This window comes from Diabrotica undecimpunctata, chromosome 5, assembly GCF_040954645.1.
Source record: "Diabrotica undecimpunctata isolate CICGRU chromosome 5, icDiaUnde3, whole genome shotgun sequence".
Lineage (NCBI taxonomy): Eukaryota > Metazoa > Arthropoda > Insecta > Coleoptera > Chrysomelidae > Diabrotica > Diabrotica undecimpunctata.
The window spans coordinates 157,042,951-157,058,341 of NC_092807.1; the positions used below are offsets into that span (position 1 = coordinate 157,042,951).

Here is a 15,391-nt window from a genome sequence, read left to right on the forward strand (position 1 = left end):
GCAAGGAAAAATATTTGGAAACCAAGTCCAGGAAGAAGAAGAACATCTTGGTTAAAGAGCCTCAAAGTCTGGTTCAATACAACATCCGAGCAACTTTTCCGCGCTGCTGCAGATAAAATAAAGATTGCCAAGAAGAAGAATATAAGGAATTTAAGTTAGATAATATTTTCGTTTTGCCTATCTGTATATAAAGATGTTGAATTATGAAAAGTGGAAAGTGATTGAACAAAGAAAGCAACTTAAAGTTGGCCCCTGTGATCAACAGACATATAAAGCTCTCTCCAGAGATATTCAACAAAGATGTCGAAAAGACAAACAAGAATACATCTCTGAAATCTGTCAAGAAATAGAAAATCACGGATATCGAAATGAAACCAAAGACCTCTTCCGGAAAGTGAAAATTCTTGCGAGAGAATTTAAACCCAAGAACTATGCAATAGAGGACAAACATGGTATTATCATAAGTGATATCGACAGAGTGTTGGAAACATGGAAAAACTATTGTTCAGAGCTCTACAGGGAAGAACACGTAAATCTAGGCCACACTTCAGCCCTCGAAAACATCGCATACAACCCTGAACCTGAAATTCTGCTTTCCGAGATTGAAGAAGCTGTAACTCACCTCAAGAAGAATAAATCCCCTGGCTGCGATGATATCACGGGAGAGCTCCTTCAGAACATGGGAGACAAAGGATGTTACATAATGTGGAAACTTTGTAATAAAATTTGGAGATGCGGAAAGTGGCCCAGAGAATGGCGCACATCATTGTGCATACCAATCCATAAAAAAGGAACAACTACAAAGTGTAGTAATTATCGTACCATCTCACTGATTTCCCATCCAAGCAAAATATTACTAAGAATCATTAAACGCCGTTTGCAACAATACTTAGACAAACAAATTCCCCAAGAACAAGCAGGCTTTGTCAAAGGGAAGGGTACGAGAGAGCAAATCCTTAATATGCAGCAGCTCATAGAAAAGGCCCGCTTAAAATTCCAATAATAATCTGTTTTCTACACTACCAAAAGGCATTTGATTGTGTGAAGTGGAAAGTTCTCTGGACAGTTCTTCATGAGATGGGAGTTCCAGATCATTTGGCAATATTAATTAAAAACTTATACGAAGATAACTCAGTTAAAATAAGAATTGGAAACCAGCAATCTGATACCTTCAAAACCAGCAGAGGTGTACGACAAGGGTGCATACTATCTCCAGACCTGTTCAATTTAGATGGAGAATACATAATGAGGAACGCACTCGATAAATGGAGAGGCGGCATCTCCATTGCAGGAAAAAAGATCTCAAACTTAAGATTTCGCAGACGATACAACACTGATAGCAACATCTGAAGAGGAGATGTCGAGACTGATAAAGAGTGTAGAAACCGAAAGCAACAAGTGTGGGTTCAAGATTAATAATCAGAAAACAAAAATCATGATTGTGGACCACGCGAATATCCTCCAAACAACAGGCGCCCTAAATCAATTCGAGAAAGTAGACGAGTTCACGTATCTAGGATCTTCCTTAAGCAATGCAGCCTCCTCCCATACGGAAATTCGCAGAAGAATAGGGATGGCCAAGAACGCGATGAGTCGACTGTCAAAAATATGAAAGGACCGCTCTTTATCCAAAAAACTCAAAATGAGACTGGTACGGACACTCATTTTTTCAATCTTCAGTTACGGTGCCGAAACATGGACAATAAAATCAGGGGATAGGAAAAGGATTGACGCATTCGAAATGTGGTGCTGGAGACGAATGTTACGCGTCTCGTGGACGGAGCACAGATCCAATCAGTCGATTCTTGAAGAGCTAAACATTCAGACCAGACTCTCCTCTCAGTGTCTTGCAAATTTTTTAAAGTTTTTTGGCCACATTGCGAGAAGAGACAATGACAACTTGGAAAGACTAATTGTGTGCGGAAACTTAACGCCGCACGTAGAAGGACGTAGAGGCAGAGGACGCTCACTTATCCGATGGTCAGATCAAGTACAGAAAGCCACTGGAGAGACGTTTTCCGAGTCCATGAGAGCAGCCCAAAATCGCAAGAGATGGAGAGAATTGACAGCCCGCATTGTAGGAAATCACGATCCTCAGCAATGAGGAAACGACAAGAGAGAGAGATATAAGATTTTAATTTGAGTAATTGTGAATTATTTGGTGCTCAAATTGTAATTTCTTCTACACGATAGAACATCTAGAAAATACTTTATACCAAAGAGTCGTGCAAATATAGACGGACTGTACATTCCTTAATACAATGTAGTAAATTTTAAATTTGTGATGGCACAAAAAGTTTTATAATCGTACACATCATTATTGTTCATCTACAATTACAAATACAATTTACGAATAATATAATATTAAAGTCAATGTCAATGTTGATGCAGTTTAATAGCATAACGGATGATTATTTGTTAGTTATTATTTACATTTATTTTAAAATAGTTTATATATAAATTCTTAGTTAAGTGTGTTATGGTAACCAAGGGATGATGTATGTTTGTTTGTTTAGGAAACAAATGTGAAATATTTAAACAGTTGTTACAAACCCTATCAAAGTGATACTAGAAAAAAATATGATTGTGCTACGTGCTTGTGGTAGTCTAAAACTTTGAAGATTCCCATAATGCTGAGTCGATAATTATCGACATACTCACACCCTAAAAGAGGAGAAGAATTTAAGCTGTAAGTGTCTTATATTGCAATTATTTAATACGTATTCTTTTTCTTTCTTAATCAGTAACATTATAAAACAGTGTTTTCAATTTTCACGTAATATAGTCAACTTGACATCTGTCGATCTGTCACTACAAGATTATCTACTTTAGAAGAATAATAATTTTGAAGTAAATGTTTTTATGCTCATCATCATCATCATCTTTGGCTCGACAATCCTTTGTGGATCTTGGCCTGCTCTAAGATTCGTCGCCATTCTATTCGGTTTCTGGCAACATGTTGCCATCTTCTGATTTTTAATATCCGAAGTCGGTTTTAACTCCTTCTAACCACCTAATTCGCCTTTGCTTCTTCTTCCTACAGGTGTTTCTGTGGTTAGCTTTTTAGCAATCGTATTTTCTGGCATTCGTATTATGTGTCCAGCCCATCTAAGTTGCTGTGTTTTAATGAACGTTATGACATCTGGTTCATCAAAGAGCTGATACAATTCAAAATTATATCTTTTGTGCCACTGTCCTTGGTTGTTTATAGCTCTAAATATTTTGCGGAGTATTTTATGCTCACTATGTTTATATACAAAAAAAGTTTAATTACTTTGTAAGTGTCTCCTAAAGAAGACAAAGGCGATATTACAATATTTTTTTTTGCGTAATGATGATGTCAACAGTTTTTAATTGGTTTGTATTTAAAATTGGTGTGTTAGATTTTTTCTAACTTAGTTAGTGATCGCGGGTTAAGCAATATAATGCAGGGCAAAACCAACGGCAGAAGAAGCGTAGGAAGACGTAAAAACTTGTGGATACGCTATCTACAAGAACGGTTTGGATGCATCTTAATTGAACTATTCAGGCTCGTAACCAACAAAATTATAATTGCCAGAATGATTTCCAATATCCGATAGGAGCGGAACTTGAAGAAGAAGAAATATTTATGTTCTTTTAACTTGCTACCAAACATTAATAAATACATTATAACAACTTTATTCTAATTTTAAAGTATTACCTAACTATATTATTTTTAATTTTGTATACCTGATATATATATATATATATATATATATATATATATATATATATATATATATATATATATATATAACAAGCGAGTCTTCTACAGCTGGCGCCGCTTCTCGCATCCTAATTTCCAGCGTTTTCTGTCGAAGCAATCTTCAGTTGTTAAATCTCTGGCGGTCATTGCATCGTCGACATCGTCTCTCCAGGATCGTCTTGGTCTACCTCGTTTTCTTCTAGTTGGCGGAGTCCATTCTTCTATTTTTTTTTGGCCATCTATTTTCAGGCATTCTCTGAAGGTGTCCATACCGGTTAAGTCTTTTGGCTTCGATTGTATCTATTATGTCTAGATCGATTTCCATTTCTCTCCGAATATCTTCGTTTCTCACCCTATCAAGTCTAGTGAGCTGGCAACATCGTCTCCAGTAGTTCATTTCCATGGCCTTAATTTTTGATTTGTTTCTTTGGTTTATTTCCCAGAGTTCGGCGCCGTACAGCCCAATACTTTCTATTATTGTTTTATAGATTCTTCTTTTATTTTCTTTTGTTATTTTTTTATTCCATAATAGTCCGTGTAGCTGTCTGGTGGCTGATCTTGCTTGGCCAATCCTGGAGTGTATTTCTTCGCTACTTCCTGCTTTTGCTGTTATTTGGACTCCCAAGTATTTGAAATTGTCTGTTGGTTTTATAGTTCCCATTTCGATTTGTAGGCTTTCTGGTTTTTCTCCTACAACTAAGTACTTAGTTTTTTGTATATTAATTGTGAGGTCCCATTTGGTATACTCATCTTCCAGTTTTTTAAGCATGTAGCCTACATTACTCTCGTCTTCAGCTAGAATGGCTTGGTCGTCAGCGAAGTGTATCGTGTACAAAACATATAAACACATATGTGTATACCTGATACAAAAACAAAATAAAAATAAAAATTTGAATTATAAGAAGTGTTGATTTAAAGTTTAGCTACAACTCTTCAAGTGGACACAATAATCAGTTGATTGACAGATACACTAAACTTATTTTTCACTACTACAGTCTACTAGTATAATTTTGGTAAATTTAGATAATTTATAAAGTATTCAAAGTTTGTTTGCGTATATTTAAGTAATTAAAAAAATATTTTATTGTGCAATATGAATAACTCTAATTGATCGTTTCTTTAGTACAATTAATTCTTTATTTAGATCTACACATGTTACAGAATCATGCCATTACACCACATTTTACACATACCTCATTAATTGTAGAACTATTGTAAATCTTGTGATACTGGAGAAAAATGATAAAAAAGAGCATAGTATATTGGGAAACTTACAGTTGCTCATTAGTATGCATAAAAAATAACCCGCTTATTATTGAAATAATATACATAATTATTTTATTGAGTTAACATGAAGTTATAATGAAGTATTGATACACAGTATTTTAAAGCCATGATGATAAATGAAAATCAAGTTTCTGCACCATTAGCTATAATGGAAGATATGGAAATAGCTTGTTCCGAACGTGAGAAGAAAAAATATAATATGTCATGGATGTTTTATTTTTCACTGATGTCAGGTAATGTGTAAATATTTCATTAGTTATTTTTACAATTAGTTCATTTACTAGAGGTATATATTTTCTATTGTATGCGTATGTCCCATACATGTCTATTTGGTGTTAGCCTTACGGTGATTTTACTCACCGTCGCTGTAAATAATTTTATTATTCTGGACTAAAACTATTCCCTCAGTTTCAAGCTACGTTATTCTTCGCCTTTTTTAATTTAAGCTACCCTCAAATTTTGTTTTGCATTAACACTGCGATTTTATTACTAATTTCAATAATAAATCTAGAGGCTGCTAGAAAATAGTAAATTTTGAAAGAAATAATATAAGATCCAGTTGGGTACAACGTGATAATACCTCCAGACGAAATAAATAAAGTTTTTATTACAAGTACAAAGAATATAAATATCTCTTTCCACTATTAATATCGATGTCCTATCAATTACAGAAATTATCTTTATCTGAGCAAGTCATTTTTTTCATTCCGTTGTGAAAGAAGAGGTCTCTCAAATAATAAAATCTCTTAATAAGTCCAATTGCATTAAAGTTCTCGAAATTATTAGCATGATTTTTAAAGAAACTTACCAAATAGTGTTAGCACCTCTCACTCCTCTTCTTCTTCTTCGTTTTATGTAGACAAGGCTCTGTCTGTTTTTCAATGTGCCTATACTATGTTGTCCCTTGCCGTCTTTACTACTCTATTTGTTGTCATTTGGCTCATATGCTCGTTTCATTCTACTCTTCTATTTCTTACACAGTTCTTGATGTTCTCCACCTTGCATCTACGTCGTATATCTGTACTTCTAGCTCTGCCCCATAGTGCCTTACGATCAATTTCCTTAAGTGTTTTCATCTCTGATGTTTCTAAATATATTTATGTCCTCTTTTTTATAAGGCGTGTTATTGCCGCGTATGTTATTTATTGGTCTGATGACTGTTTTGTAAATTCTGCCTTTCATTTCTTTCCCGATATTTCTATTTCTTCATATTATTCTACTTAGGTAGCCTGCGGCTCTGTCTGCTCTATTCACTTGATCTTCCACTTCACTTTCGAGCTTTCCATAGCTAGATTATGTGGTGCCTAGATATATATATATATATATATATATATATATATAAAAAACCATCTTCTTCTTCTTAACATGCCATACACCAAAGTGCGTAGGCGACTATCTCATTACTAGAATTCTGTTCTTGGCGGCGTGACACAGCTCGCCTGTATTATGTATTCCTGTCCATTCTTTAATATTCCTTAACCAGGATAATTGTTTGCGGCCGGCTCCTCTCCTACCTTCGATCTTCCCTTGTAGGATTAACTGTGGTATTTCATATTTTGCTCCTCTCAATTTGTGCCCAAGGTAACCAATCTTGCGTTTTTTAATTAATTTAAAGAGTTCTCTTTCCACGCCGGCTCTCTTAAGGACGTCATCGTTTCGAACTCTATCCACCCAAGGTATGCGCATCATTCTTCTTAATGACCACATTTTAAATGCTTCAAGTTTGTTGATAGATGTTTTTTTCAAAGTCCACGTTTCCATGCCATAAAGCAAGATGGACCATAGGTAGCACTTGACCATTCTGTAGCGTATTTCGAAATTTAGATTTTGATTACATAGGAGCGGTCTGAATTTCACAAAAGCTTGTCTTGCCATTTGTATTTGGGTTTTTATCTCTTGTTGTGGATCCGATTGGTCATTGATTGTGGTACCACGGTATTTAAAAGTTTTCACGCGTTTTATGCGATCGTCAGCTATGCATATTATCGGGTTTTCCGGAGGGTTTCTGCTAATGACCATATATTTCGTTTTCAAAATGTTGATTTTAAGGCCATATTTTTTATCTATGCTATTCACCCTATCAAGTAATAACTGCTGATCTTACAATTTATCAGTTATAATCACTGTGTCGTCCGCATAGCGTAGGTTGCTAATTGGTATGCCGTTCACCTTAATGTCTAATTCCGTGTCTTCTAAAAAACCATCACTTGTTCTATTATTTGACCTTCCAGCTTCAATTTACATCTTAGTGAATTTATTGTTGTAGCTGTAAATTTTGTCTATTTTTGGGGAACTTAACATGTTGGCGGTTATATTAAATTGGTGCAGCATTAGTTATAAATCGTCTTCGCTTTGAGAGAGTAGTATTGCGTCGTCTGCATAGCAAATTATTTTAAGTTGTTTTTCTCCTATTTGGTATTATTTTTTAGTTCTTAATTTTTTTATTATTTCATCCATAATCAGGTTGAACAATAGAGGACTCAGGGAATGTCCCTGTCTTATCCCATTGCCAGCTTCAATAGGGTTGGTTAGGTCTTTTTCTACTTTTACTTTTATTGTGTTGTTATGGTAGATATTTACGATCGTTTTATTTATTCCCATAGATTGTCTCAAAGTGACTAGTCTGTACAGGGTAAATGCACAACATCGATGACATACTTTTTGCAAACTTGTATTAAAATAAACGTCACTTCTTACTACTTAGCCTAATCCATCTTTTGTGTTGAGGGTAGCTTAAGTACTAATACCCACTAACGACCCTGCCTGGCTTCCTTCTGTCAGTGGTTTTCAAACATAAATAATATTTGCTACAATATACTTTGGTTAAATTAAAATAAAATAGGAATTAAGAAATTCCTCCTTTTATTTATGTCACACAAACAGTTTGTTTTTAATTCTACAGTATGTGCTAGCGATACAAACCATATGTTTATAGATTTAAATAAAATCGAATAAAATAAAACTAAAATATAATGGAACATTTTATTTATGTATTGTTCCGTTCAAAAATTAAGGGGGGAAGGACTTTAAAAACCGCACTGTATAATATTTTGGCAGTAACAAAACATAGAAATATCCGAAAATAAAACTAATAAATAAGTTAAAAATAAAAAAAAGTCATTGTATTTAATTTCGTGTGTAAGTGTTCGTAATTGTACACCTTTATATTTAGTTACTTTTTCGGTCAATCGCTGTCACATTTGGTTTCTGCTTCACTATCATCATCATTATTATCGTCACTGTCATCACTCATCATCTTCGTTATTTATATTAATAATAATTGGTTCGATATCATCCAACCAATTGTCAATTTCCCACATTTTTTTTCGGTTGCTGTTACGTGATTTACGTAGGTTTTCCATTTTTCTGACGTAATGACCTGGTACGCAGCTGTAATTAAATTTCGCATTTCAGCTTATTTAAAATTCTAGTTTCGTCCAACTATATACCGTTTCACTTCACTCCAAAATATTTCGATGGGATTGAGTTCACAGTGATAGGGTGGAAGCCTTAGAATCTTCACATTATGCCTTTTGACAATATCTTCTATTATGTACCTGTCATATTATGCTTTGAAGGCCTTGACTACATCAAGTAACTCGCATTTTAGGTAGTCTTCTTTAAAAAAAAAGGTCCTTTGACAGAAGCCATTCTTGAATATCTTTTTTTAGTGTTGAACTGTTGGGAATTTGTTCTGACTTTCTGCTGTGATAGGAGGCATTGTCCATTACCACAACAGTTTTTTATGGCAAATTTAGCATTAAGTTATTTTCGAACCAATCTTCGAAGGTCGGTCCATCCATTTCGTCGTTGTAGTCCTGAGTATTTTTCTTTGCCAAAAACGTGAGCTCTGTTCCATCAACAAATCCACTGGTAGATCCTGCGTGCAATAAAACGAACCGTGTACCACGAGCTGTTAGAGCTTTGAATCCTGTTATCAGACCACGAACAAAAGCATCGCGATGTAATTGTTTTATTAACCCATTCTTATTTCACACTGTGCCCGATATTTACCCATGATTCATACAAATACACTATGTTGTATCCTTCTGCATGGTATTTACAAATTGCGCGTAAATAACGATGACGCCACGAGATAATTTCTGGTTTTTCAATCAAAATTGAATTTCTGCCACGTTTTATAAACACAAAATCCATATCACTCAGCAAGCGATGTATCGTGGCCCGTGAAAAGTTGGGCAAAGTTTCTTCGACATTTACAATAGCTAATATGGTGTTTATTATTGGTGGTATATTGTCACGAAAAAATTGATGAACTATTCTACGAATTTGGCCACTAACATCTTCATTGTACTTGTTGTCAGGAGAATTATCAACCTTTCGCTTCTTGGGCCTGTTCTTTAGAGATTGTAATCCAGCAGGTGATGAGTATTCCTGTCGTATGCGAAACAAAGTCTTTTCGCAAACACCACTCATTTCTGACACTTTCCTAATTACACTTGATACAGAATGGTTGTTATCCTGATTAAGATGATAATTAATAATATTTATTAGTATCTGCTTCTCTGAAAGTTTCAGAGCTTTTCCACGTTTTCATTGAACAATTTTCTCCATTTTGCGGTAAAAATTCGGCGTCAAATATAATAATAGCCAACAGCAGAAAATAACAATAATTGCCAACAGCAAATCGTGATAACAGCCACCAACAAATAATAACAATAACAAAACAGTAACAGTACATACAAGATAGTACAAATAATCGTAACTCGAATATATTTACGCGCTCCGAAGTATAAATAAAGACTAACTAAGGCCCTGGATGTATCAAGCTTTTAAACATATTCTATACAAGAATAACTCTAATTGCTTCTTAATTAATGAATAACTTAGAAGAAAGTATTTAGACAACGTTAGACAACGTTGATTTATAACATTTAGTCAAAGACAGACCCTGTGAACGTGGTCATTGCGACGTGTATGCATAAACAACGGAGATTTTTTTACTTAATTATAGGTTGTTGGTGAAATTTTTCCTTGGTGAATTTTCAAGTTGTGTAAGTTTGGACAAAAGGTAAGTTTTTTTTTTATTATTTATGTATTCAACTGTTATATTGAGATTAAACAACTGAACATAACCTAAAATACCCTTATAAAATTTAAACTGTGTGTTCGATGGCGTAGCCCGTCTCTACCGAACCTTTGGGATAGACGGGCCACAGTGTATCGGTATAGATGGGCTATTAATAAGTATTGGGTTTGTATTATTCAACAATTTATTTTAATAATAAGTATTATTAATTAATTTCTATATTGTTACAGGTTACAATATGCCTTCATATTATAAGCGAAAATCTACTGTTGAAAGAGGTAAATGGAGCGAAGAAGCACTACAAAATGCGGTTGCAGCTATCAGAGAAAATCGCATGGGACTAAATTGAGCTGCATTAGCTTATGGCATACCTCGAAGTAGCATACAGAGAAAAATGAAAAATAATGATCTAAAAAAACACAATCGTCTTGGACCTTCTTTAACTCTTGGGGATGAGATCGAGATGAAATTAGTGCTGCATATTAAGAAATTGCAAAAGTATGGTTTTGCACCCACTCGTGACCATGTACGAACTGTGGCGTTTGAGTTAGGAGAAAAATTAAATGTAAGCCACAAATTCAATAGAAACAACAATAAATCTGGTTTGGACTGGTTGCAGTCTTTTTTACGGCGCCATCCAGACATATCAGTGCGAAAAGGTGAAGGAGTTTCTTTGAAGAACGAAATTATAATGTTGTGCTTACCCAGTCATACAACGCATTTTCTGCAGCCGTTGGACCGAGCTTTTTTCAAATCTTTAAAGGCTAATTTTTACTCGAGATGTCAAAACTATATCAAAAATAACCCAACAAGAAAAATTACACGTTGCCGGTTTGGTGAGTTGTTTGGAAATGCGTGGAAAATCTCAGCAACGGTGAAAAATGGAACATCTGGATTTGTTGCCACAGGAATTGTACCGTTTGATCCGGATAAAATTCCAGAGCACTCTTTTTTGTCCACAAATGAGAGCTCCTCAGCTATAGTAAAAGAACAAAGTAATACAGAAATAGATCTAAATATTTTAGATGAACCAGGTCCTTCACTTGCAGGCATTACTCTAGTCGTTGATGAAGAAACTGCAGCTGGTACGTCTAATGTTGAAGACTCAAGTGTAACACCTGGAAAAGTATTGGACACGTTATCGCCTGTACCCAAAATTGATGCTGCAAAAAACAATGTAAGGGGCCGAGCAAGAAGAGTGGTGGAAATTCTTAATTCTGCAGACAAAATTCACGTTAAAAAGATAAAGAAACAAGAATCAAAAGACAGTTCCCAAGCAGCAAAACAAAAGGCGTCAATATAAAAAGTATGAGTTAGATTCGTCTGATGATGATATGAATGCAGATGTGCCAGTTTTAGATGACAGCGAAGACGAAGACGAATTTAATGAAAATGAGTGCATTGGTTCTGGTGAAGATTACAGCAAAACATCCAAAAAAGATAACTGGGTTCAATGTTTGATTTGCAAACACTGGTGCCATGGCAACTGTACAAAATTTGAAAATGTTTGTGATTCATGTGGAAAAATTGCTAGTAAAAAGAAATAGGTTAACATCATTATTTTATGTGTTTCAAATTAGCCCAACTCTACCAATAGGAATGGCCCATTTGTACCTACGTATTGGTCTAGATGGGTCAATAAGAAGTATTTATGTTAATTTCTATAACTTTTATATTTCTCAAGTTACATGTTTTTTATTTTGCATAATAAATATATAAACTATAATAAGTATTCTTTTCCAAAAAACGTATCATACACTAGTCAATTTTGTAAGTAATCAAAGTGAGAAAAAAAGTGGCCCGTCTTTCCCGGACTTACCCTATTGCCGCAATAAACTTTGGACTAAAAACTCGAATAGTGACCGAAAACAGTTATAATTTTGAAAGTGAAACAAATTTACACTTTTTATATAGTGATAAAAAAGTTATCGTTGATTTCATCTGTTAAATCAAGTACAAGTTATGTATGTATGTATTACTAAATTAATAAAAATATATTCTGATTAATAATTATTGAAAAAGTGAAAAAAATGATTGACTTTTGAACATAAATGTAGGCTACCAAGAGCTTTTACCAAGTTTAACATTAAAAACTAAAGTATTTCATATTTAAATAAGTGGACATACTGGAAAATTTTAAATATAAAACATAAAGATGGTATCAATATTAAACAATTTTTTTATTTAAACTTTTTAGCGAACCTTCTACTTATTTCGACCGGAAGCTCAATGGTTTGGCTTTCAGTGGCATTACCAATACTGTCTTCAAGCAATGAACATATCAATCCATTAGGAAGACCAATTACACCTTTGGAAACTTCACTAGCAATCTCCATTGGAGGAGTCTCTGGGATTCTTAGTAACCTATTATTAGCAAAAATATCCGACAAAATTGGAAGGAAAAAAAGTATGAGATATTGTGGAATCATGTTCATCGGATTCTATTTTGTCCTTGCATATGGACGGAATATGTACATATATATGTTAGCCTTTTTGTTACATGGCATTACTTCATCCGGTGTAATTTTAAACGTAGCCGTCTACACTAGTGAAATTTCTGATGATAAAAATAGGGGTTTGGTGTGTGGTACTGCGTGTTTAATGTTACCAATTGGCAACATGTTAACTTATGTGTTGGGGGCAGCAGTGAATGACCTTGTAATATTTAACATTCTATGTACAATTCCTTCAATACTTCACGTATTACTTTCTTATTTTATTGTAGAATCGCCTATGTACTGGGTCATATGCAATAAAAAACCAAAAGTTTTAAAGGCTTTAAATAAGTTAAGATGTTACAAAAATTTTGGTGCTGCTGAATATGATTTTGAGTTAATAACAAAATATAAATCAGATACCGAAAATAAACAAGAAAATATTTGGAGATTACTTCAGAACAGAGCTATAAAAAAAGCGATGTTTTTAGGATTAGCTGTAGTAGTCGTTCAACAGTTTACGGGAGTTTTTATAATATTGTCTTTCATAGTGCCAATTTTCAATGAAGCAGGTGCCTCGCTCTCGGGAACGGAAGTCAGTCTAGTAGTAGGTTCTATTCAAATTCTAGTTATTTTTGCTTCGAGTTTTATGGTTGACAAAATTGGCAGGAGACCCCTAATTTTACTGTCATCTTTTGGATGCTCAAGTTCGTTACTATTTATAGCATTTTACTTTTATGTTAAAAATCTAAACCTAGAATTTGTAAACGAAGTTCGTTGGTTACCAGTTATCTGCATTATATTTTGGACAGTGGCGTACAGCGTAGGATTCGCCCATATTCCAGTTATACTATTAGGGGAACTATTTGTTAATGAGGTAAGGGCTACAGCAGTAGGAACCATAATAACAATAGATCGTGTTCTGTCAATCCTGTTGAATTTTAGTTACCCATTGATCACTGAAACGTTTGGAGTATATTCAAACCTATTATTATATGCCACTGCAACATTATTAGGGTTTATACTGTTACTAATATATTTGCCGGAAACTAGGGGTAAAAGTTTTGGAGAAATTCAAAACCTTCTTCTGGAGAAAAATAAACGTTAGATCGGCACTTTAAAAATTTGTTAAAAATGTTATACTAAAACAGTTTTTATTGATTATAATTTTTAAATAAAAATTCTTTTAGATCACTACAATATTGTTTGTTTAGCGGGTTCATAAACTCCAACAACACCTACCTGCTCAACAGTTGTTTCTGGTTACTTTTGGTCAGCTCATCATAGTTGTTTTTGATAACTTACTTTATCGTAAATCGTAATTGGTTTGTTAGATTATAACTAACTAATTGAAGCTTATAACGCTTTCTTACTGCTAAATAAAGTGTATATATCAACAGCGTGAGTTTCTGCTCACTTTCCTTATGGTTTATCATACTATTGATAAACAAGTTCTGCTCTTGGCTATAATAGAAAAATATAAATGGAATTAGAAACACTCGCAGCTTATATTAAATCTTAAGATTTTTTTTAAAGTAATTAACTTGTAATATAAATTTATTGTCAATAAATTGTTAATGATAAAAAAATGTCGTCTACACCAAAATTGTAAATTAGTAAGTATGTAACGAATTATTTTGCCTACCACATATGATATTATTATGGGGGTTGAAAATTGGGGACAGAGATTACGGGGCTAGAGATAGGGTAAGCAAAATAAACCAAACTGTTACGAACGGCGCTCAGGGTTTATTTGGAGAGACTGGGTCGTGGATAAGTGAATGAAACAATGGGATTGGATTGGGCAACTACAAAAATGAAACAAAGGGGTACTTACATTAAACAAGAAGGACCACTAGCTATTTTAAATGGACGCCGCTTCGAGGAAACTTCCTGCCGGATAAAGGAAGAGGTTCTTCCGTCCTAAAAAACACAAAAGAGTGGCTTTATATATATATATATATATATATATATATATATATATATATATATATATATATATATATATATATATGTTAGTTTTGATATTTCCGCGGGAGCTGTATGTTATATCAATGGTATTCCGGGTTTGACTCCGCGATAAATGTTGTTGGTTTTGATAAAAACCATTTTGGCGACGTTTCGGCAAGATCTCACTTGCCATTTTCCAGTCTCTCTGGATGGTCTGCTTCTTGTCGATGTTCGAGTGGAAGTGGGAACTTCCACTCGAACTTGTTTCGTATTTTTAAACTTAAAATATCTTAGGGAGAAGGTATTTGATTGTCTTTCTGGTGTGAGCCAATATGGCACACATGATCCACAATAAAACAAATTACAAAAATAATTATAAATAGGTCATGTGTACCGTGTTGGTATACATGCTGTTTTTTACTTAAAAAAATGTATTTTTTTTTATTATAGAATAGAAATAAATAGTTATACACATTCTTACTTCAAAATGATTTAAAAAATGTTCCGGTCTGACAGAAAACTTATATTATAATGGTCCGGGGCTTAACGTGTTATAATTAAACTCAACAATTATCAATATATTAACGTTAAATACTCGATTTAATGAAATAAACCACAATAAATAATTATAATTAAAAATGTATTGGACAGTTCGATTCGAACTTGGGAAAAACCGAAATAGAAAATGTTTTTAATTATAATTTTGTGGTTTATTTTAATAAAACATATCCATTAATATAGAAATGTCATCAAAATAGTTTCAAAACCATATATATGCAAATTAATTATCAAAATTCTTGTAAAGATTTTTAAAACATGTTTATTTACCGAATAATTAGTGATTAATATGAATGTAGATATTGATAATTTCAATGTACATCCAATGCTTTACAAAACATTATATCACAATATTTTTATTCTAACTAGATCATTCATTTTATT

General features: G+C 33.7%; 1 protein-coding gene across 1 annotated transcript; it reads left to right on the forward strand.

Moving 5' to 3' along the window:
* The first annotated feature begins 5,051 nt into the window (after nt 1-5,051).
* LOC140442525 (glucose transporter GlcP-like) lies at nt 5,052-13,607 on the forward strand. Its single transcript, XM_072533589.1, has 2 exons — nt 5,052-5,247; nt 12,262-13,607. The coding sequence occupies exons 1-2, from the start codon at nt 5,121-5,123 to the stop codon at nt 13,605-13,607; spliced, it is 1,473 nt and encodes a 490-aa protein (XP_072389690.1). The 5' UTR covers nt 5,052-5,120.
* The last annotated feature ends 1,784 nt before the right edge of the window (nt 13,608-15,391 follow it).